The following is a 25,249-nucleotide window of genomic DNA, read 5'->3' as shown; positions in this document are numbered from 1 at the left end:
GTTCAATTTTGGTTTCATCTGACCAGAGCACCTTCTTCCACATGTTTGGTGTGTCTCCCAGGTGGCTTGTGGCAAACTTTAAACGAGACTTTTTATGGATATCTTTGAGAAATGGCTTTCTTCTTGCCACTCTTCCATAAAGGCCAGATTTGTGCAGTGTACGACTGATTGTTGTCCTATGGACAGACTCTCCCACCTCAGCTGTAGATCTCTGCAGTTCATCCAGAATGATCATGGGCCTCTTGGCTGCATCTCTGATCAGTCTTCTCCTTGTTCGAGATGAAAGTTTAGAGGGACGGCCGGGTCTTGGTAGATTTGCAGTGGTCTGAAACTCCTTCCATTTCAATATGATTGCTTGCACAGTGCTCCTTGGGATGTTTAAAGCTTGGGAAATCTTTTTGTATCCAAATCCGGTTTTAAACTTCTCCACAACAGTATCTTGGACCTGCCTGGTGTGTTCCTTGGTCTTGATGATGCTCTCTGCACTTTGAACAGAACCCTGAGACTATCACAGAGCAGGTGCATTTATACGGAGACTTGATTACACACAGGTGGATTCTATTTATCATCATCAGTCATTTGGGACAACATTGGATCATTCAGAGATCCTCACTGAACTTCTGAAGTGAGTTTGCTGCACTGAAAGTAAAGGGGCCGAATAATATTGCACGCCCCACTTTTCAGTTTTTTTATTTGTTAAAAAAGTTTGACACATCCAATACATTTCTTTCCACTTCACGATTGTGTCCCACTTGTTGTTGATTCTTCACAAAAAATTTGAATTTTATATCTTTATGTTTGAAGCCTGAAATGTGACAAGAGGTTGAAAAGTTCAAGAGGGCCGAATACTTTCGCAAGGCACTGTAAATGCGATGTTGTTGAGTTGGTGGGAGCTTTTTTAGCACCTAAACTTCTTAAACAATAGATTTATATATCATTTTAAAACCTTTGGAATCTGCAACAAACAATTGTGTATAAATTTGGGTAAATCAGTCAGTTTCTTTGTAAAAAAGAGATTTGGGGATAAAAGCTAATCTGCCCATTTTACCTTTTAAAAAGCCAGGGATCATTTCCATAGTTGTTTATAGTGGGTTAGTTTCAAGCTTAAACTGATTAAAACTACAATCCAGTCCCCATAGTTGCAACATACATCAGTTTAGTGACTGCATGGGTTCCTTACTGAAAATAACTTCTCCCTGCAGAGACCTTTAAAGGTTGGGAGAGCTGACTGGGATGCCGGTCAGAAGGTTAGCAGGAATAAAACCAGCAGGAAGTCCAGTGACTTTAATGCCTACAGACAAGGACTGCTCACACCTTATACCACAGCTCCTGGATACTATAAACACGCTCTCTGGTGCATGACGATTAGGCAGTTTATTTAGGCTCATTTAAAGCCCCAAAGATGGGAGCATTAACAAAGTTCTTTTTTTCTTTAATTCATAGATAGCAGGACTTTAAAAAGCAGTGCTTAAAAAAAAAGTTTCAACAAACATATTTATGTTGAAGTAATGCAAATATTCCAGAGAAAGAGGTGTAAATAAAAACTAGATTATCATATTTAGCCTCATAAATTTGCCAGTTATTAGAACAAAGTGGTAATAAACATCGACCTACCAAAATGGAGAATACGATTGGCCCATTGATCACCCAGTTTGGAATGGGGTTGTCATTCCTTTCCCAGCACCTATATGGGCAGAGCAAGGAACATTTGTTGGAAAAGGCATCCTATAAAGGCATCGTTAAAATTCTCCATATTTGGATTTTTGTGTAATTTCTTTGCTGCAGATAGAAAAACTCTTAACCCTGACTTTTGTCTTCAGCCTTGCTTTGAGCTTTCACGCCAACTGGTTGTTTGTCATGCATGCCATGCTTTTTCTGTCCTTTCGTTGCAAAAGTAACTATATTGAGTTTCCAAAATGGTACCAGAATTTGAACTGCAACCACATGCTTTAGTCAGAGGACAGTAACATTTGGCTTTTTTACCACAAGTACTGCAAGTGGGTCTGGTCTACAACAATAGATGAATATATAACTCCTCATGGCTGCTGTAAATATGATTAAAGATCTGTGATGCTTTGGGCCCATTTTTACTCCAAAGCCTTGGGAATGTTGTTAGAGTGCCTGACATCATGAACTCTTGCAAATGGGTCGTAATTGGGTCTAACCACAGGATGTTGATCCAGAGCATATGGCCAAAACCTCACAGAAATGATTCAACTTACACAAAGAAACAGGAGCCTGAGCAATTATTTCTTCTTGAATGGATTCTGATGCAAATTAAGTCAAATTAAAGGCTAGATTTTTCCTAATTTTTCAGTATTGAAATCATAAATTTATTTTAATCCTTCTAACAGACCTTTAACAGTGGTGTCAATAATAGTGGAGTGAGGTGTATATGATGTTAATTGGTGAAACTTACCCCGTATCTTCCAGGTAAATCCTTGTCATTACCCACACAGACACGAACACAGTAGGGATTCCTGAATGAAAGAGGTTTTGGTCAAACCACTGAGTCGAACTGTGAAAATGACAAATCAGTTCTCAAATGGAAAAGCTTCTGTCCTAGAATCTATGTGGGCTTTCCTTTGACTCTGTCCTAAACAGACTTACCACCAGTCAACAGTTCTGGTGCCAATGGTACTCATGACCACAAGCAGCCCTTGTAAGTGGGGGAATATACTCTGCTATAAAATCATATTTTTCTTTTAATTGTATATGATTTCTACCAATTTGCTAAACCAAGGCAGTTTTGTCAGACTAGTGGGATCATTTGTTATTACTTTCTTCAATGTCAGATGTTTACATACCATGGGATTGCTATGCTTTTAAACAATTTTGGAAAGCCCAGATCACTATGTCTTGGGTTTTCAGCTTCTAATAGGTTAATTCAAAGTTTTCAAATTAAAGAAGGCAAGTCTGCTCATATGGCTCAAAACAACTTTAAATACACTGCTTCATTGAGTGAAATCAGGCAAGTTCAAAAGCAACCAGCCAGATATCAGGAAGAAAATTGTGGACCTCCTCAAGTCTGGTTCATCCTTGGGCACAAGGTTCAGATGCCCTCGATGTCCATCTATTCAAATAATTATAAGCAAACATAGACAACATAAGAATAAGAAAGCATGAGGAAGGAAACAGGATCTTTGTCTCCGTGATGAACGAGTTTTGGTACAGAATTTGTGAATCAAGCACAGAACAAAAACAAAAGAGACTGTCAAGATGCTGTAACCAATCCTGTACTGACATGGGCTGAAAGGCAGGGATGAAGCCATTACTTCAAAATCAACACAAGATTCAATTCAATTCAAAAATACTTTATTATTCAGGGAATAATAAAGTATTTATAAATAAATAAATATAACAGGGAATTAAATATAGAATGTGAATGCACACCTAATTTTTGAAAGTGTGTTGTGATCTCATGAAACTAAAACCAGCGTGTTTGGCCATGTTGGCCATTAATACATTTGGAAGAAAAAGGCGGACACCTGCGAGCCTAAGACCACAAATTTTGACTGTAAAGTACTGGGGGGTTGCATCTTGTTGTGGCCATGTTTGGCTGCAGGACGAACTGGTGCACATTTCAAAATAGATGTCATCATGTGAATAGATCTTTTGTGGAAATATTTATGGAACATCCCAAGACATCAGTTAGGAAGTTATAGCTTGGGCACAAATGGGTCTTCCATGGGACAATAACATGAATTATGCCTCCAAAGTAGTTAAAATAATGTTTTGGAGTGACCATCACACAGCCCTGATCTTAGTCCTTGCTGAAAAGGTGTGTGTTTGAGAAAGGTGACAGGCAAATCTTATTTTGTTACCCCTGCTTTGTCAGAACATATGGGCCAAAATTCCAATAAACAATGGGGAAAACCTTGTGGAAGTAAATCCTAATGTTTGTAATACAGTTTAAAAGCAATGCTACCAAATACTACTTAAAGTATAATAAAATCCTCTTATCATTCTGGCATTTAGCAAATAGAAATAATTTTGGTAATCTTAACTGACCTAAAACAGGGAAAGTTTTGTCTGATTTAAAGTCAGACACTTAGTATAAAAAGACACATAGCATTATTGTTTTTTTCTGTGTATGTACACAACTGGTTTAAACTATACATGTAATTCCTTATTTGCCATTTAAGTCTGCCATTCATCTATGAACACAGTAAAATAAATAAAATAAAATTATATGCCTTTAAACTGAAAAGGTTACATACCCCAGCCGATAAACATGTAAATGATAAAGTGTTGGTTTTCAGAAAAGATGACAACCAAAAGCGTGTGGAGGTACAGGCCTTCCACCAGCAGCCAGAAGAAGTTGGCCATGATGAAATACTGGAAAAACACCAAGCTGGCTCTACATCCCACCTGAAGGACACACAAAAACCTGCAAATTAAAACCAGTATTTCCACAAACATTTACATCCTGGCTCCATGTTGTGACAAATGGATGGCAAATTAGGTTTAACAGAGAGTATAACAGAATACTCTCCAAAATTTGCATAATTAAGAGGAATGAAATGTATACATGGATTTCACAATCTTTTACAAATAAAAATTTTTAAAAGTGTGTTGTGCATTTGTATTGAGCCTCCATTAGTGAATAGTTCGCAGCCGCTTTTTGTTACCATGTATAGCAGCAAAGTGTTTAGGGGTATATGTCTACCAGTTTGCACATTGAGACATTTTTGCCCACTCCTCTTTATAAAATCGCTCAAGTTCTCTCAGAATGGATGAAAAGCATCTGAGAACCGTTATTTTCAAACCTTGCCAAGGATTCTCAATTGGATTTAGGTCTGGACTTTGACTGGGTCATTCTAAAACATAAATATCACTTGATTTAAACCATTCCATTGTAGCTCTTGCTTAGCTTGTTTAGGATTTTTGTCCTGCTGGAAGGTTGACCTCCACTACAGCACTGTATTTAGCCACATCCGCTTTGACATCAGCATTCACCAGATTTCCTCTTCCTGCTGCATTCCTGCAGGATGATGTTGTCATCACAATGCTTCATGGTGTAGGTGGTGTGTTAGGAGATATATGCATTTTAAGAGGACATCCATATGTGGCGCTCTATTCGCTAACAAACATCAGGGGTTTTCATAGAACAGCTGCATATTTACTGAGATTAAATTACACACAAGTGGATTCTAATTACTATTTAGGTGTATTCTTTAATGTTGACTGGTACTGCTTTTTTATTCAGGAGTATCACAGTAAAGAGGACTTTATAAATGCACATTCCACCTTTCAGGTTTTTATTTGTAAGTCAATTCAGAACCATCTGATTTCCTTCCTATTCACAATTATGCACAACCGTGTACATAATGAAAACATAAACTTTCAATAAAGGAAGTAGAAGGTTGCAGCTGTAATATTTGAAAATATATGTAATATTTGGACATATATTTTAAAAAAATCAAAGGCTATGAATATTTTTGCAACACTCTTTATGAAACTGACCAATAAAACTTACTTCCTGTGGTTGGTCTTCAGATCCACAGACCAACAAGATTTAAATTAATCTGTTTACTGTGCTTATTATCCTGTTTTTAAACTGGGACAACCAGAGGGGTCATTGGGAGGATAAGCTTCATTTTTCGCCACACAATGTAAGACGCAGTTTAAAGTTCAGAGTACCCAGACAGTGTTCTTGCAGATTTTATAAAACACCTTTCCAATGGATCAGATGTGAGGCAGGTAGAGGACAAACATGAGTAAAGTCAGGGTGAGGCCAAAGGAAAACATATGCTTTCAATAGAATTGGGGATGCTGAACCACTGAGTGTAAACACAGAGTAAAAATTATTTATTCAGAAATGATTTACTCAATAGAAACATGTTAAACATTCGGAATGACATCATATAAATACAGTTTGGCTTTATGGTAATAAAATCAAGTATATTAAGAGAAATAGTCCAACAAAAAAACAAACCTGAAAAAACATAGTAATTTCAACATCTAAACAATTACTTGTTAAAAAATAACTCAAAAATGATTCTCAAAACAATGTTTTGAATCATGTAAAGATGGCCGTATGTAACTCATATTCACAAAGCATATCATTTAATAACATGTATGCTGTCTTGTTGGCTGGAACTGGAGTTCCACAACTGAAAGAGGTGAACACATAAATGGGAAATGGCTTACACTTGATTAGCACTTTATCAAGTCCCTAGAAAACCCAAAGCGTTTTACAGTACAATCAGTCATCCCCACATCCACACACTGACAGTGGTGAATTACAATGTAGCCACAGCCACCCTGAGGCAAACTGACAGAAGTGAGGCTGCCAGACACAGGAGCCACCGAGCCCTCTGACTACCATCAGCAGGCAAGGTGGGTAAAGTGAAGAGACAGAGCAGGGATTCGAATACTTTTTGTAGCCTACTTCGACTTTTGTACCGTGATCAAGCAATTTCAGAACAAATGTACTTAACCTTTGCATAATGGTTTGTTTATCTCTGTAGTTGAGTATTCTCATGAACTAGAGAGCTAAATAGCAATAATAATGCTAAGTCATATATATTTTACCTACTTGCTTTCTGCAGATTTGATAGTGAACCATATATTCATTGCTTGTGCTCTGACCTCTGCTAGTATGTATTTTTCAATGTCACATAACCCAATATCCCTCAGTACATTAGAGACAATCTGTATCATCAGTTGTTAAGGAGAGTGCAATACAGTTTGTTACAGAAAGGTCATTTATCTACCTTTTCATACATTTAAATTAGTAGCCAAAAAAGCTAAACTAATAAGAGAATAAGAAAATATCAGAATATTTTCTGGTAATAAGCAGAAAAAAGCAACTAAATGTTCAAAACAACAAGCAGGTCAAGAATAATTGTCCATAAAAATCTGACCAAAAAATAGTCCCCAATTCAGAAATAGTCTCCAATTCAGAAATAGTCTCCAATTCAGTAAAACTTTCTCTGAACATGAGATTGTTCTCTAACTGTCACCAGTGCTCCTCCCATCTGCATGTGGCCTTATTTCCTGGGTCACAGCAGCAGCTACTGACCCGGGTTGAAGTAATTGTGCATTCAGGCTGGACCCCTCACTTTTCATCCCGGCCTTCAGTCCCATTAAGGGCCCAGTAGGGCGGCTGCAGAAAACAGCACCCAACAAACAACACGCAACCTCCTGATTTTTGTCCCTGTCACATTTAAGCTTTGGTTTTTTGCCAGCATGTTCACTACCAGGATATGCTTTGATTTTAAAATGTAGCTAGCAATAAGTTACATATATGAACGAGCATGAGGTAACATTTTTCTGTCAAATTTCCACCTTTCAAAAGGTAATTTGAAAAGTGTCCATGTACCCCAAACAGGTACATAGAGAGTGTCTTTTTATTCCCTCAATAGGTGTGTAATCGTACAAACTGCAGTTTGGTATGTACCTCTACTTTAGGTCAAAGTTTAGTACAACAGCAAAAAAAAACAATTACAAACATTATATGCTGGGTTTGTTTTTCCTCGTTTAAACAAAATAAACCTCACAGAAGCAGCAAAGACAAAAAAGAAACAACCGAACTAGATATTCTAGAGGCTCCAAGATAGCAGGAAATACAGTATGTATTAAGGCGAGACTTGTCAACTGGTCAGTTCACTTTAAAAATAAAAATAAAATATTCCAAACATGTTTACCCAGTTTGCACTGTAAACTGACATATAATCAGTATGTTAAAAAAACGTTTAAATTCAAAGTCTTGTATTAAAATAGAAAAAAAGGGATTTTGTTTTGTTTGTTTACTCAGAATAAAAAGCAATACAAAACTTCTAATTAATATTTTCAATAATAAAGCTTATTAAACAGGACTTATATTAGTGATTGTTAAGAAATCAGGCATGCTAATATGTGTGGAAAACCTTGATCTAGTAGGCAAAAATGACAATTAAGAAGGATATGGAATATATACAGGGGTTGGCCAATGAAACTGAAACACCTGTCATTTTAGTGTGAGAGGTTTCATGGTTAAATTGGACCAGCCTGGTAATTCAATTTCAATTCAGTTTATTTAAATAGCGCCAATTCACAACACATGTTGTCTCAAGGCACTTCACAACAGTCAGGTTCATACATTCCAATTAATACTAACAATTGAACAGTACAGTCGGAGTTAGCTTTTTATTCAAATTGGATAAAATGTTTTTCTATCTAAGGAAACCCAGCAGATTGCATCCAGTCAGTGACTTGCAGCATTCCCTCCTCCTGGATGAGCATGTAGAGACAGTGGACAGTCACTACCGTTGACTTTGCAGCAATCCCTCATACTGGACATGCATGTAGCGACAGTGGAGAGGAAAAACTCCCTTTTAACAGGAAGAAACCTCCAGCAGAACCAGGCTCAGTGTGAGCGGCCATCTGCAACGACCGACTGGGGGTTTGAGAGAACAAAGCAGAGACACAAAGAGAACAAAGAAGCACTGATCCAGGAGTCCTTTCTATGGGTAGGAAAAGTAAATGTTAATGGATGTAGCTCCTTTAGTCGTTTCACCTAGAAAGAAAGAACAGATCAACTCTGAGCCAGTTTTTAAGGTTAGAGTCTGAAAGAGAGCTCATAGAGTTAGTCACAGTAGAAGCTCAGTCAATCACCATGTCTAGGAGAGAGAAATGGTTAAACACTAAAAGACAGGGCTAAGTGGATCATTGGTAGAGGGTGAGCATTAAGTTGTTGCCAGCAGAAGCTCGGACGATTCCCCTCTCCAGAAAGGTGTCACAGGTAGACACAGAGTCAGGCCAGGTGTAGCTTCTAGGAAGAGAATAGAGAGAACAAGGTTAAAAGCTGAAATAACAGCAAATAATGCAAAATTGGAGAGTAGTGTGAGAAAGTAGCGAAGAGGGTGAAAGTGGTCGTTATGTCCTCCAGCAGCCTAAGCCTATAGCAGCATAACTACACAGATAGTTTCAGTTCAGATTATTTAGTTAAACGGCGCTTATTTACAACAATGTCGTCACAAGGAACCCCACAAAGGGTCCCACTGATGGTCATTGTTATACTAAAAACCAGATGGTTGTGATCAGTCTGTCAGACTGATCACAACCATCAGAAAAGAGAAGGGGTCACACAGGTAGCAGAAATGGAGGGTGTGTTTGCACCTCAACCATAACTGAGCTGGTTTAGGCTAAACCTGACTCCCCCTCCAACCAACAGGGAGGGAGGAAGGCTCACTCCTTGATAAAATAAGCCACTCAAACTATAAGCTTTATCAAAAAGGAAAGTTTTAAGCCTAGCCTGGTAGCCAGTCTTCATTGATTGCACATTGCACCAATAAGAGCAGAGTGTGAAGGTTCAATTAGCAGGGTAACAGTACAGTTTTGCTCAAAATATTGAAATGCACACAACATTGCGGGTGACATACCAGAGTTCAAAAGAAGACCAATTGTTGGTGCACGTCTTGCTGGCGGATCTGTGACCAAGACAGCAAGTCTTTGTGATGTATCAAGAGCCACGGTATCCAGGGTAATGTCAGCATACCACCAAGAAGGACGAACCACATCCAACAGGATTAACTGTGGACGCAAGAGGAAGCTGTCTGAAAGGGATGTTCGGGTGCTAACCCGGATTGTATCCAAAAAACATAAAACCACCGCTGCCCAAATCACGGCAGAATTAAATGTGCACCTCAACTCTCCTGTTTCCACCAGAACTGTCCATCGGGAGCTCCACAGGGTCAATATACACGGCCGGGCTGCTATAGCCAAATCTTTGGTTACTCATGCCAATGCCAAACATCGGTTTCAATGGTGCAAAGAGCGCAAATCTTGGGCTGTTGACAATGTGAAACATGTATTGTTCTCTGATGAGTCCACCTTTACGGTTTTCCCCACATCCGGGAGAGTTAGGGTGTGGAGAAGCCCCAAAGAAGCGTACCACCCAGACTGTTGCATGCCCAGAGTGAAGCATGGGGGTGGATCAGTGATGGTTTGGGCTGCCATATCATGGCATTCCCTTGGCCCAATACTTGTGCTAGATGGGCGCGTCACTGCCAAGGACTACCGAACCATTCTTGAGGACCATGTGCATCCAATGGTTCAAACATTGTATCCTGAAGGTGGTGCCGTGTATCAGGATGACAACGCACCAATACACACAGCAAGACTGGTGAAAGATTGGTTTGATGAACATGAAAGTGAAGTTGAACATCTCCCATGGCCTGCACAGTCACCAGATCTAAATATTATTGGCCACTTTGGGGTGTTTTGGAGGAGCGAGTCAGGAAACGTTTTCCTCCACCAGTATCACGTAGTGACCTGGCCACTATCCTGCAAGAAGAATGGCTTAAAATCCCTCAGACCACTGTGCAGGACTTGTATATGTCATTCTCAAGACGAATTGATGCTGTATTGGCTGCAAAAAGAGGCCCTACACCATACTAATAAATTATTATGGTCTAAAACCAGGTGTTTCAGTTTCATTGTCCAACCCCTGTACATATGCGGCTTCCCTAACTGCTATGGAGAGCATTAAAAAGCATATGTACATTTTCAATTTCTGCCATGGTCTTTAAACAGCAATAAAAACAGCAACAACCTCTTCCCCCTGAATGAAAGTGATGACCACCCAAACCTTTTGTCATTAACGGCAGTACAAAGACGTAACGTTACACCAGTGGCGATTGCTCTAAGACTGCAAGGGAAGCTCAGCTTCCCCTAAAATGTCAATAAATAAATGATCAAATATATACTGTTGTGTGTACATGTCATTGACTAAATATGCGCTACAACACGCTCAACCTTTGTTCAGAATCAGCTTCTTATCACTGGTAACGACGCGGCTTTCCTCTCACTCATTCCCGCAGCTTCACAGTGCTTTAAATAGTGAGTTCAATAGCTAACCGAAAATGCTGGGCTTTGCCCCGCCCATCGGACGCTCAGCGTCTCTGGGGTCTATGGGGCAGTGGGCTGGCCTCGGCTGGCCTGGACGTTCAGCTTTTGCATGATGATTGGATGATCTGTCTGAGGCTGAATCCCTTTTTGATTGACAGCGAAATGAGCAAATCAGCGATCTTGAAATTGAGCTTCCCCTCCTTGAAAGACCACTGCGTTACACCACTATCAAATGCAATGATAAAGTAATGTACATGTTTGATATTGTTTTAATTTTAAAACATTTACAAATTTACATTCTCTTCATTAACATTGATAACTATTTTCAATTTAGGTGGCCGACGGGTACCGTGAGGCAAAGCATGCCGCGGCCCGGACTGTGGCAGAGGCAAAAACTGGGACCATGGTTCTCGACCAGAAAAGGGTGGCTTGTCCTCTTCAGGTTGGAGGGGAGTTCCTGCCTCAAGTGGAGGAGTTTAAGTATCTTGGGGTCTTGTTTACAGTACAGACCAAAGGTTTGGACACACCTTCTCATTCAAAGAGTTTTCTTTATTTTCATGACTATGAATATTATAGCTTCACACTGAAGGCATCAAAACTATGAATTAACACATGTGGAATTATATACTGAACAAAAAAGTGTGAAACAAATGAAAATATGTCTTATATTCTAGGTTCTCCAAAGTAGCCTCCTTTTGCTTTGATTACTGCTCCACACACTCTTGGCATTCTGTTGATGAGCTTCAAGAGGTAGTCACCTGAAATGGTTTTCCAACAGTCTTGAAGGAGTTCCCAGAGATGCTTAGCACTTGTTGGCCCTTTTGCCTTCACTCTGCAGTCCAGCTCACCCCAAACCATCTCGATTGGGTTCAGGTTTGGTGACTGTGGAGGCCAGGTCATCTGGCGCAGCACCCCATCACTCTCCTTCTTGGTCAAATAGCCCTTACACAACCTGGAGGTGTGTTTGTGGTCATTGTCCTGTTGAAAAATAAATGATGGTCCAACTAGACGCAAACCGGATGGAATAGCATGCTGCTGCAAGATGCTGTGGTAGCCATGCTGGTTCAGTATGCCTTCATTTTTGAATAAATCACCAACAGTGTCACCAGCAAAGCACCCCCACACCATCACACCTCCTCCTCCATGCTTCACGGTGGGAACCAGGCATGTAGAGTCTCAAACTTGGACTCATCAGACCAAAGCACAGATTTCCACTGGTCTAATGACCATTCCTTGTGTTCTTTAGCCCAAGCAAGTCTCTTCTGCTTGTTGCCTGTCCTCAGCAGTGGTTTCCTAGCAGCTATTTTACCATGAAGGCCTGATTCACACAGTCTCCTCTTAACAGTTGTTCTAGAGATGTGTCTGCTGCTAGAACTCTGTGTGGCATTGACCTGTTCTCTAATCTGAGCTGCTGTTGACCTGCGATTTCTGAGGCTGGTGACTCGGATGAACTTATCGTCCGCAGCAGAGGTGACTCTTGCTCTTTCTTTCCTGGGGCGGTCCTCATTTGAGACAGTTTCTTTGTAGTGCTTGATGGTTTTTGCGACTGCAATTGGGGACACTTTCAAAGTTTCCCAGTTGTTCGGAATGACTAACCTTCATTTCTTAAAGTAATATATGGCCACTTGTTTTTCTTCACTTAGCTGCTTTTTTTCTTGCCATAATACAAATTCTAACAGTCCATTCAGAAGGACTATCAGCTGTGTATTGTATCCACCTCCTGCACAACACAACTGATGGTCCCAACCCCATTTATAAGGCTTGAAATCCCACTTATTAAACCTGACAGGGCACACCTGTGAAGTGAAAACCATTTCAGGTGACTACCTCTTGAAGCTCATCAACAGAATGTCAAGAGTGTGCGGAGCAGTAATCAAAGCAAAAGGTGGCTACTTTGAAGAACCTAGAATAAAAGACATATTTTCATTTGTTTCACACTTTTTAGTTCAGTATATAATTACACATGTGTTAATTCATAATTTTGATGCCTTCCGTGTGAAGCTACAATATTCATAGTCATGAATGTTGGGACTCACAGCCATGAGTTACAACAGGAAATGCGGTACGGACTTTTCTGGAACTTTCAAAATAAATTGCATTAACCTACTTCCGGCACAACTTAGGAATTGGAAGTAACAGCGGACTTCCCATGATGCCACTGCCCACAGAAAACACCCGATCCTTTCCAATGGTCCTTTCTCTTCCACACGGCCTCCAGAGGGACTGGATAGGGGGGACAAGCGCGCTAATGTCTCTTTGCTGGCAAACAGACATAAACTCTTCAAACTGGATCCAAGGGTCTCATACGATCATCGATCATATGCACTAAGTTAAGTACTGATGAATTACTGTTGAAAGAATCCGGGTATTAATTCATAAAAGGGGTAAATTAAGGTATAAGCATTGCTTACTTTCTCTCTGAGGCCTGCAGAAGCAAACTGTCCCAGAGAAGTCCCCAGTAGAGACGTTGTCTCTACAAACCGAGTGGAGGGGTTTTCCCTGCTTGAGAGAAGGACAACAAGTAGCCGCTTTACCGTGGTAACGTGCAGTTTGGTCAGCCCGACAGAGCGGCCGCCCGGCCACTGCTCCGGAGGTCAGCTGGAACCTAATCCATTGTTCACAGAGCTCTCTTCAAACTTCGTCATCGCCCGGACAACTCCTCAGCATGGTTCATGAGGTTAGGTTTTGGGCAGACAGTAATAGAGAGATATTTAGGATGAAATGATCTGAACATTTTTCATTTTATGAAGTTTGGTTTTGTTTGTGTTGAACTCTGCTATCTTAGTGCTAGCAGGCTATCTGCAGCACACATGTTCAGTTTTGTGTTCTTTGTTTGTGTGTTTTTAAAGTTCCGACAAACTTTACTTGAAGGGTGATTTTAAACACAGAAGATTGATCATAACGTGCCGTCCACGCTTATGCATTTGAACCCTTTTATTGACTATATTTTTAAAGGTATGTGTTTGATTCTGGTGCTAAGCTAGCACCTTCTTTGTTAGCTTCAACTGCTAATAAGTAAGGACAGTGCTTGCTGCCAAATAATATTTACCCAGAAAGGTTTAGTTTTCAATCCAGTAAATAATGTTTCCCTAACATCATTTTACTAAATTTGATAACTAAGTAAACACCATTAAGCCCCATTTCTCCAGAAAGATTTGGCTCTTTTCCAAAATATTCCTTTAAATATTTTACCATTTCCCTTAATAATATTTCTTTAAATATTATTTTATTAAATAAAGGCAGGTAATGAGACACCGCTGAGAATTAGTCATCCAGAAGGTTGGTTTTATTCAGCAGATCATTCTTTAAAACATTATTTTAATAAAATAATATTTTATCTGATCTTGCATTGTGAAGGGTTGTCTAAAGGTTGCTGATTGTTGCCTAAGTTAGTTCCAAGACTAACTTCAATTCACTTCTTCAAGATAATCCTTGGTTCTCAAACATAAACATTGCATGGTAATGTTGCATCACTCTTTTGGTCATGATTTCCAATCATCTTTAATCAACTTGTTTATATTGTACATAGTCCATTAGTCTTCATTATTCTTTAATTCTGCTTGGTAGTTTAGTTGGATTGTTTTAGCAAAGTAAAGAGTTTGTTGATTGAAATATGTTTGACTTTGAGTTGACTTTATTTTTGTGAATTCATTCCATGTGTGTGCAGAGTTTATGCTGTTCAATAATGTCAGAGCTCGTCTCACACCTTTCTATTTTGTCCTAATACCATCGCCTTACTGGGCTGGTATTCACAGGACAACCCTTAACAGACCCAAATATTATTTGATAAAATATTAAAATATTAATATTAAATATTAAATCATATTTACAGATTCATCAACTCTTTGATTGAGAAGGTGTGTCCAAACTTTTGGTCTGTACTGTATGTGTGAGGTAAGAATGGAGCAGAAGATCGACAGACGGATCGGTGCGGCTGCGGCAGTAATGGAGACACTGTGCCGGTCTGTTGTGGTGAAGAGAGAGCTGAGTCGAAAAGCAAAGCTCTCGATTTACCAGTCGGTCTACGTTCCTACCCTCACCTATGGTCGTGAACTTTGGGTCATGACCTAACGAGATCCCGGATACAAGTGGCTGAAATGAGCTTCCTCCATAGGGTGGCGAGGCAGTCCCTTAGAGATAGGGTGAGGAGCTCGGCCATCCGTGAGGGGTTCAGAGTAGAGCCGCTGCTCCTCCACATCGAGAGGAGGCAGTTGAGGTGGCTCGGCCATCTATACCGGATGCCTTCTGAATGTTTTTCTCGGGAGGTGTTCCAGGCACGTCCCACCGGGAGGAGGCCCAAGGGATGGCCCAGGACACGCTGGAGGGACCATGTCTCTCAGCTGGCCTGGGAACGCCTTGGGCTCCTCCCTGGAGGAGCTGGAAGAGGTGTCCGGGAAGAAGGACGTCTGGGTGTCTCTACTGAGTCTGCTGCCCCCGTGACCCGGTCCTGGATGAAGCGGAAGACGTCGAGTACGAGTATGAAACAATGATAACTATTTTCTATTTATTCCATCTGTCCCGGTGAAAAGACAGTAAGTTATGGACTGACTCATCCTTTTCCTCACTGAGGAGGTGGAGAACTTGAGCTCACCAGAGATGGCTGGTTAGAGCAATGCGAGCTTCGATTGAAGAGGATGGCATCTTTAACCAACACGGCCACAGCTCTCAGGATGAAGGAGATGAAGAGATTGAGATGGATGTAGTTCCTGGTGCAGTGGAGCCTCCTGTGCAAATGTTGCAAGACCACAAAATATAGATGGAGAGCTAAATTAGTAACATAATTAGTTAGTTATGTAACAGTTTCCCTCCAACATTAGCTCTGACTTTGTTTCTTACATAATATCCCAACTGTCTAAGCAGACATTATTATGCCTCCAAAGATCTTTGAATTATTTGAAAACATTAATAATGCTTCAAAACATCTTATCTATAAATCTTTCATTTATAGTCTTTTTTCATCATGGAACATTTCTCCCTTAATCATAAAACAATTGCTTGGCCAAAAAACAAAATGCCTCTGCCTTTTCCTTGCAACAGCAAATATATTGTTCTCCCAAAACCTTTACAGATGAATTGAATTTCATTAACACAATTAAAACTTTTAAGTTGAAAAAAAACAATTATATTTTTTATGATGCGCAGAAATAAACCCTTTCAACTTGGACAATTAATAAAGCTGTGAAATGTAGATGTGATCCATTAGTCACTGAATCCATGCTTGTTCATTTTAAATCCAATTAAACTCACTGGGTGCTTTTCCTCAGGCTCTATCGATTTGCCAATTAGCGAATGATGGGACAAATAAAATGCTAAAGACTTCAGTGCTTAGCTTGAAATTAAATATTTTTATCATAAATGTCGCTCGAGTTTTTGACAGCAAATGCCTTTAAATCCTAAATTTAAATTTTAAACAACTGAAATATTTTTATTTTATTTAATACTAGTTCCTAGCTAAGTTCCAACATGAAAGCTTATTTTTAAACCCCTTTGGCCATGAAAGTGTAGCTTGATCAAGCTATGTTAAATGATTTAATGGTTCTAAACCAGTTAGTATCACAACTAAGCATCCATCAGTCTCATTTGCCTAAACAAAGACACCACATTAACTCTACAGTACTACTACAGATAAAGAGAAGTTTTCTAATGAGGAAATGAAGATTCTAAATATCTAAACGGACTAAAGATTTAACTTTGTCAAGAGTTTATCAGTCTCTCAAGAGTAAAAAAAGAGGTTTATGGTGGTTTCATATCTAGCAGAGTCTGCCTAAATAATGGGCCTGTTTCAGAACAAGAAACGATAAAAAAAAAAAAAAAGGTCATGGTAAATTAATGTTCTGGGAAATCATGTTATAGGTCTCATAGTCCAAACGTTGCTTTGTGTTTTGATGCAAACATCAAAACACAAGGCAAACGAATTTCAAAAGGTGATCAGTCTTCCCGGTGATTCGGTCGGAAAAAACCTTGTTGGGTTGTAAAAGTTCAGTCTTACTGAGTCTCTATGGACTCATGTAAACTCAGCATATTTCTTTAGATTTGTTTAGGGATAAATCTGGGTTATCATAGTTTTAACGTATCTGTACTAAAAGCATGTGCTCCAGTCCTGGTTTGTCTAGTTATAGAATGATTAAATTGATTTTTTCAAAAGAAAGTTAAAATAACTTGTTGCTTTATGGCTTTTAAATAAAGAAAGGTTCAAGCATTTCACCCTTTGAATCTTTCTTAATGTTGGGTTGTGTTCTGTTTCTGGCTTGTGTACATTTCTGGTTTCTGTGTCTTTGCTTGTCTTGTTTTCCTACATATTCTATCAGCCATTTTCCTTATTTTCCCAGTTCATCTTTAGTTACTTGCCTTCCCTCACAGCTGCACCCTGCTTCTAATCAACCACTCGATCCTCATTTTTTGTAGGTTTTTGATTTTCCTCATTTTTGGTAAAAACTGTTTATATTTCAGCAGCCTTTCAGCAGCCTGTTTCCTCTCTGCTTCAGTCTTCCACTTAACTGGTACATGACAATGATATTTTTGTTTTGCCATTATTTTCCCTTTAGACATTTTATCTCTTAAATATATTAACTTTTTATAAATAAAAAATGCCCTCTCTCAGACCTGCTGAACTTTTGAATCTCCGTCCCTGTAGTCAAAAATTCATTCAAATCCATTTTTACCTGACTTTCTTTGAATCTTGTCTTTTTGTGCAATGCTCCATAGTTTTCTGTTGATGCTGCTTGGTTTTAGCTGGTAATAAATCATGATTTGATATTAGTTCTGTGATTGTCTGTCTTACTATAAAACTGTGCTGAGTACCAATATTAAATAAGTTTAACCAGCCATGAGGTAAGAGTTTTTTTTGAGTCTCACAGAGAAACGTCTTACTGGCAGGTGTATCAATACTTACTTTTCACAAAAATGTACATGTGACAGGTAAATCCAAGTGTAATTGATGCATGGATTATAGAAATGCATATATAATATTGTAAGGTTTTGCTGTGAAAGTGCTATTGAAGTACTGTATTTGGTCTTACCGGAACAGACAGAGGATGGCGCTCCCTGTGGTCAGGGCGATCAGAGACAAACTGTGACCCAGAGTGTACAACGTCTGAACGACCACGTAGAAGACCAGCTGCAGATAAACAGAAAACACTATCATATTCATGTTAGTTTTATACATGAATATGTACACCTATGTATAAAACAATCTGAAGCACACAAATGCTTCTGATTGTTAAAGTCCAAATAATTTCAAATCTTGCAGAAAAATAAAAATACAAAACAGAGATAGTGCTTATGATTATTATGTAGAAGTAGAAGCCTAAGGTAAAAAGTACAGCATGTCCCACATATATTGGCTCCCCTTTAGCAGACTTATATAATAATTTTCATCTTTTATCTCAACATTTTAGCATATAACAGTGAAAACCTTTTAGTGCATTTGAACAAAACTCATACATCAGGAAATATGACATTAGACTTTATCTCCATCAACTGGTTGTTCAGGAGGCGTTCCACCATCACAAACTAAACAATGTAGAGTTTTTATAACTGGGAATTTAACTTGAACTGTGTGTGTGCTTTGGTCAGATTGAGTGTTAAAGGATGAATATGTGGAAAAAACCCCACATGTCCACTGTATGGTGGAGGATCTGTGATGCTGTGGGTCAGATTCTTCTCCAAATGCCAGGGAAACCTTCTTAGAGTAATATCATCATAAAGTCTTTAGGATACCAGGAGATTTGAAGAAAAAGGTTTTTGAACCCTACAAGTAAACTGGAAGTGAGCTGATATTGCGTCTCTCATCATGAAAATTAATCAAAATATATGGTCAAATCAACATAAACGGATCAGGGGACATAAATTCAGCCTTCTTTCATGGTCATGTCATTCTCCAGACCTAAATCCTAGAAACCCTGAGGGATCAGCTAGAGATAATTAAAGGGACAAAAAGGGAATCGCCATGAACTAGAGGAGGGCTGCCCAACTACATTCCTTGACTACATCCTGCAACTTTTGGATAGTACAAGCCATTCAGTGGGTTTATGTGAACTGGAGAAGGATTGGAGCTCTTAAGGACTGGAGTTGGGGACCCCTGATCTAGAGAGATTGCATGAAGAGGAATAGTGAAAGTTCTCTCTCTGTATGATTTAAGTTTGTGAAATTTTACCTCAGAAGACTATGTGCTGGTTTGTAACTATTACAGGATTTTGCAAAGTATCAACTCAGGGTGCCAGAAATTGTGGACTCTTGATAAAAACAATTCATTATTCTGGACAATGAATTTAAAAAGTGACGGTTTAAATATTTTAACGGTAAAGGAGCTGCAAAAAATTAGGTGCACCAGTGCGATCAGCGCAACATGTTTGTCTGATGTTCTGTTTCTCTTTTAAGTTTAAAGAGCAATTGCTGTCAGCCTGTTAGCTGGAGGTTACCAACATGAAAAGGTGAATTTATTTAGGTCATTTCCTTTGAATTGGATTATCTCAATTTTAGTTTCAGATTTGCAGCGCAAAGAAATACCACGATTAAAACTGCATGTCAGATGTCTGCAATAGTTGTGATTTATGTCAAAATATAATGTCAGAGTTTTTGCAATCACTAATCATTCTGTCTTCCTTCTGGATCAACTATAAAACCACATAACAGCAAAACAATAAGCAGGATTAGAAGTTTAAAGTATTACTAACTGTAACATTATTAGATTACTACTCCCTGTTTAAGCTGTAGCCCCGGCTCTACTGGACCAACCTGAATACAGCTCAGTGATTTCAGCTGAAATTAACAGAGAGGAGACCAGGACACAGTGACGTGAAGCGAGAGGCTGAGAGAGCAAGATTCCCAGAGAGAGAAAGGACAGCACAATGGGCAATTCAGTGGTGCCATTTGTGACCCAAAACGAGCAAAACAAACAAATAGGAGGAAGCCACAGTTACACAACAGAGCAAAGCAGAAAACAGGATCAGAGTGGAGAGCAGAAGGTGGATTTCACGGCTGAGATGTCGGACATGTGAGGACGAAGACACCACAATATGGTCAGAAGCAAAAAAATCTGTCAGGCAACATATGCTTCCCAAAAATTCATGATGCCTAATATTGAAGAACGGTGATTTAAATTCAAATCAATTCAAGAGGTGGACACAAAAGCACCATTTTGTTTCTTCCGTTTTATCAGAGAGGTCCAACATTGTTTTTGTTTTGGCTCTTTGATGATTTAGTCTAATTAGTTTCAACTCACAGCTGATGTTGATACAGATGCAGGATAATCAAAACTAATTTTCACATTCATCGGCAGGGGGGTCCACAGAGCAGCTCGACAGTCATTTGGGGCCCTTTCAATTATTTTGTGTGGCCCCTGACTGCAGTGCGAGAACTAATTGGTCCACCAGCGCAGGTGGTTGATGCATATGCACTCTATTTAAAGTGCTAAGAGTTAGATTTCCAAAGACAAATTCAAATCTTCACAGAAGTATTAGTGTTTTATTTACCACATTAGTTTACTTTGATTTTAATATGAGCAGGACCACAAACATCTAGTGACTTTTTCACAAAGGCAACCTTTAAAACTTGGCTAAATACAGTAACTGCTTTGGAAAAAAGAATGTCTCATATCCCATCATCGTTGTGGAGTATTGAGAAAATAAAATGTCCTCGGGTACTCCAGCTTCCTCCCACAGTCCAAAAACATAACTGTTAGGTAACTGGACTCTCTAAATTGCCCTAAGGTATGAGTGAGTGTGTGCATGGCTGTCTGTCTTGTGTGACTCTGTGTTGCCCTGTGATGGACTGACAACCTGTTCAGGGTGTACCCCACCTCTCGCCTAGAGATAGGCACCAGTCCCCTCTGAAAGGATGAGCGTGTATAGACGATGGATGGATGGATGTATGGATGGATGGATGTACAATGATTTACAAATTATTTTTCTACAAAGATCACACTACTTTGTTTTATAAAAATATTCCATGTTGATTTCTTTGTTGAGCAGCTAAAAAATAAAAATATTCAAATTACATAATTTTTTTCCTTTCGAATATTTTGATATGGCCCTGCAAGTACTTTCAACATGGTGATTTTGGCCCAAGTGGCATAAAGTTTGGATACCCGTGATCTAGGGATTATCCAGTGTTAGTCACTTAGAATACAAATACATCTGAAACTGGAAATTATGACAAATATAACAATTCCAAACAGGTTTGACCACACTCCTATGCATATACATTCTAGTTACAAGGATACAATTACACAAAGAATACACTGGTTATGGGGGCTCTTACCCAGATTTTTGTTTAGAGCCATAACAGAAGAGGGGCAGTTAAAGGTGCAGCAAGCCTGAACCAGATAATAAAGACTGAAATAATCTCTGGACATGCCTCGTGGTCCTCCAGGCACCTCAGTGACAAACCTTTTCAGGGCAGCTGTCAATCCTGATGACATGCAACACACTGATTCTGTTAACTGTCTAAGGAGGTGAGGATTTAACACTGAACTGATCCACTACAACTGCAGCGGTGTCACTTGTTCAACCAAAACATCAACAGCAGAAAATAGCACAGTCTGTACCAGGTTTTAAAGCTGCAGTAGGTAACTTTCGCGAAGATGTATTTTTTCCATATTTGTTAAAACTGTCACTATGTCCTGTCCGTAAAATATTTGACAAATGATCTTTGAAAAAAAATCAGGCTCCTCTGGCTCCTCCCAGAGGTCCTACTGCCATTTGCAGAAAAAACACCGCTCCCTGTGTATTTCAACCAGTTAGAGCCAGGAGGAATGTCTTAGCGGTGTCAATCACGCTGGTGTACGCGCTGCTCACACCCTTCCCCCAGCACAGTGCGTACACTCGTTCAAGCTAAAGAATGATGATGTGCTGCAGCTGCGCTAATATCGGAGAAACAACCTAACGTAGAAAAACCACCAATGTCTCGAGTGGCACCTGCTCAGAAAACAAAGACAGGTACACAGAAGAAGACTGATGAGGAAAAGCAAGCTGCATGTTTACAGCAGGCTCCCTTTTGGAGGGAGGGCTGTAGCAGAGAGCAAGAAGGAGGGACCGGTAAGGTGTGCTTGTTCAAAATTTCAGGCAAGTCTGGGTTTTCTCCGAACTCTGAACTGCAGCTTTAAATATCCCAAATCATCTAGTTGGAATATAAATGTTCACATCTCACTTAGAAAATGTTTCTCTTACAAATGTCGACATTTTGGTATTATATAAACATAAGTGTATAAACACATTAGAAAATATTAAATTAAAGCTGTTTTTGCAGCAGGGAGGATTTTATTTCAGTTTCTAACTACCTATCCTTGCCCACATGTTCCTAATATTAACCAGCATGAGACACGCACTCACTCCCAAAGCCAATTTAGAGTCACAAATTACCCCCAGCAAGCATAATTTAGGAATGTGGGAAGAAACTGGAGAACAGGGAAAAAAGACAGTGCCACAGCACCCCACAGTGCAGCCATTTATATCTAACACTATTTTTTTGTCTGAAGTCTGCAGCATTATGTCAGCTTCTCCGTTAAACAAGCTCATTGTTTCTCATCTCTTTCAACCATTTCCTTTAAGGTTTTTTTAGGGTATTAAATTGCGGATCACTGCAGATCTGATGCAATGAGGCCTTTGTGTTTTGTGAGCTGAAGAGCCTCATTAACTTGATTGTGTTGAGGATGAAAAGGAAAAGTGAAGAAAACTTAAAAAGGACACTGATGTGCACATAATTATTCATTCATCAGAAAGGTGTTTTCTCTCCGGTTATTTAGGCTTTGTTAACCAAACAGTCTATTTGCTTCGTAAACCTCAAATTGTTACTAGAAATATCTTCATTGACACAAGAATAACCAAAATGCTTTAGTAACGATGCCAGGCCTGCATATAGTGTTGTAACCCTGCCCCTAAAACACAACAAATACCGAAACGAATGAGTGGCACATGCAAACTTGCACACTATGTACGAACTATAAACACAAGAAGATTAAAAAAAATCAAACCATGTGGTATTTGCTTTCTTCTTTAGCGTATCTGCAGCACAAAGGCAAGCATTTAATCTGTCATTTTTGCTCTTCTTTGGATGAAGGGGTTGGGCTGGAGCCTTGATGTCAAACTCCGGTAACTAGGGCTGGTGTCCTGCAGCTTTCAGATGTATCTCCGGGTCAACACACCTTAATCAAATAATTAAGTCAATATCATGACTCTGGAGACTTGACTGCATACTAAGGCGAACATTCAGCCAATTGATTCGTGAGTTGGACCAAGGTCACATTGAAAAGTTGCAGGTCACCGTCCCTCAAGGACTGGAGTTTGACCCCCCAATGTCAGAGGAAGGACCCATCAGGTCGCCAATCCATCGCAGGGCAACACAGAGACATACAGGACAAACAACTATGCATACACTCATTCACACCTAAGAGAGACCAATTAACCTAACAGCCATGTTTTTGGACTGTGGAGGGAAGCCGGAGATTACCCGGAGAGAACCCACACATGCACGGGGAGAACATACAAACTCCATGCAGAAAGACCACCAGCCGGTTGTCGAACGCAGGACCTTCTTGCTGCAAGGCAACAGTGCTACCAACTGTCACCGTGCAGCCCCTACTTGCAGTATTATTTCAATTCAATTCAAATTCAATTCAAAAGTACTTTAATAATCCCAAAGGGAAACTCAATTAAATAAGAGTAGTTCTGCCCTATGAGTCAGTCAGTATCTGACAGCATGAAATGACAGTAACTTAAGTTTGCTGCATAAGGGAAAGCAAATGGTTTTACTTATTAATGTAAAAATCCAACTGACAGGCACAAGCACAGACAAACACATATTGCTCACATGTTTCACACTACCGTTGGGTATATTGACCTTTTAACGATTCAGTCTCTTACCACTAACCGATGTTAATTAACAACTAACCCTGCAGGCCTCATCGATCCACTAATGGTCTGAACGATGTTACAGCTTCCTGTCACGATTACAGTCACAATCCATCTGAGCTCAGGTGGACATCTAAAAAGACAGAAAATCCAATGGAAAGGAACTGAGCCGTACCTTCTCCTGGCTCGTGTCGAGTCCACACATGCTGCTTATGTTTGGGAAAACATCCGACCAACCGGCTGCTGTGCAGTTCCTGCTGATGTTACCTGGGAAGCAAAAGATGGAACAAAAATCATGAGTCGCTGTGAAAAAACACTGAAGTTTCCTTCTGCCTGAAGGTTTTTAGCAGTGAAATTCCAGGACTGATGTTATTTTGCTGCTCAACTGCTCCAAATGTTTAGATGAAGGCAGAAGTAGCTCAGATTTTTGATTAAAAGTTTAACATCATTGCAAACAATGCTGGTATTTCTTATTCTCAATTTTTTCACTTTTTGTTATACAATTCATGCAAAAATATTAATAAAAATAAGAAAATGCAATAAATTTCACAAGAACAATAAATATGTTGGATATAAAATTCTATTCTGCATAAAAGGAAAAAAAAAACACCAATCCTGAAGTTTCTCCCAAGCAACATATTGAGAAATTTATGATACTCTGGTCTTGACACTTAATTATGTCGCTAAAACAACATACCACTATGGCCGGTTATTTTATCATGACACAAAGTAAATCTAATCACATCATCATAGTTTAACGTTTTCCCGAATTTGATGTCTTTTCAGATCAATTGTCACCTCTTCTCCGAATAGCTGTGACATTTAGCATGAAAGACGCATGTTTGGTTAAAAATGAAAAGATCTTTACACTGTTGATCTGACATGTAGAGTCTAGGGCTGTGTTATTCAATCATGCAGATATAAATATTTTATCAAAGCACTCACTGTAACCGAGTCACATACATGAAGAGGAAAAAGGTCTGCCACAAGGTCAGGCTTTCTGCAACAAATTTGTAACGAAATGCAGGCAAGACGGCGTGACATTTACGAGTTGAGAATAATAGAGCCTGTAGTGTGAACTAACACAGCACTGATGGATGCACGGGATTATACTTCAAATACCATCATAAAACCGCTCCAATATTTCAGAGAAAAGAATCAATTTATTCACAAACATATCACTATTTTAGTGATTTGGAAGGCCATGATGAATTATAAGACCAGCTCCATTTATGCATTATGCTCTTCTCAATTTGGTGTAAACCAAACATTAATTTATTCTTCTAATAACAGCTTTTCACTCTGCTCAGATTTAAATGCTAGGTTAGACATGATCTAAGAAAAAAAAATGGTTTTAAATATTTCAAAGGTTTTTCAAACCTTTTGAAAAGTCACTAATTTGTCAAAAGTTCTTCTTCTTTTCTGGGTTTAATTACATATAAAACTAAAAAAAGTGTATGCCATCTGAAAGTCTTCTCCAAAAGTAATTACTATGAAAATTAGGGATTATTTTATTATACTTAAAATATCCTGCTGAGTTAATATTTTACTGATGATGGTTTTAT

The 25,249-nt window shown here is 39.2% G+C and overlaps 1 protein-coding gene across 6 annotated transcripts in view; it reads right to left on the bottom strand.

Moving 5' to 3' along the window:
* The window catches only part of vipr2 (vasoactive intestinal peptide receptor 2), an 89,479-nt gene that overhangs the window by 10,458 nt on the left and 53,772 nt on the right, over positions 1 to 25,249 (bottom strand). For all 6 annotated transcript variants that reach the window (XM_047368526.1, XM_047368522.1, XM_047368523.1 and 3 more), the window contains exons 6-11: positions 23,860 to 23,951; positions 17,856 to 17,953; positions 15,428 to 15,560; positions 4,221 to 4,371; positions 2,420 to 2,480; positions 1,615 to 1,684 (exon numbers count right to left, since the gene is read on the bottom strand). In XM_047368526.1, the coding sequence (XP_047224482.1) occupies positions 1,615 to 1,684; positions 2,420 to 2,480; positions 4,221 to 4,371; positions 15,428 to 15,560; positions 17,856 to 17,953; positions 23,860 to 23,951 (605 nt within the window). The remainder of the gene's footprint in view (positions 1 to 1,614; positions 1,685 to 2,419; positions 2,481 to 4,220; positions 4,372 to 15,427; positions 15,561 to 17,855; positions 17,954 to 23,859; positions 23,952 to 25,249) is intronic.

Source organism: Girardinichthys multiradiatus, chromosome 6 (assembly GCF_021462225.1).
Source record: "Girardinichthys multiradiatus isolate DD_20200921_A chromosome 6, DD_fGirMul_XY1, whole genome shotgun sequence".
Taxonomy (NCBI): Eukaryota; Metazoa; Chordata; class Actinopteri; order Cyprinodontiformes; family Goodeidae; genus Girardinichthys; species Girardinichthys multiradiatus.
The sequence above is the reverse complement of the archived record's forward strand: the minus strand, read 5'-3'. Positions and strand labels throughout refer to the sequence as shown.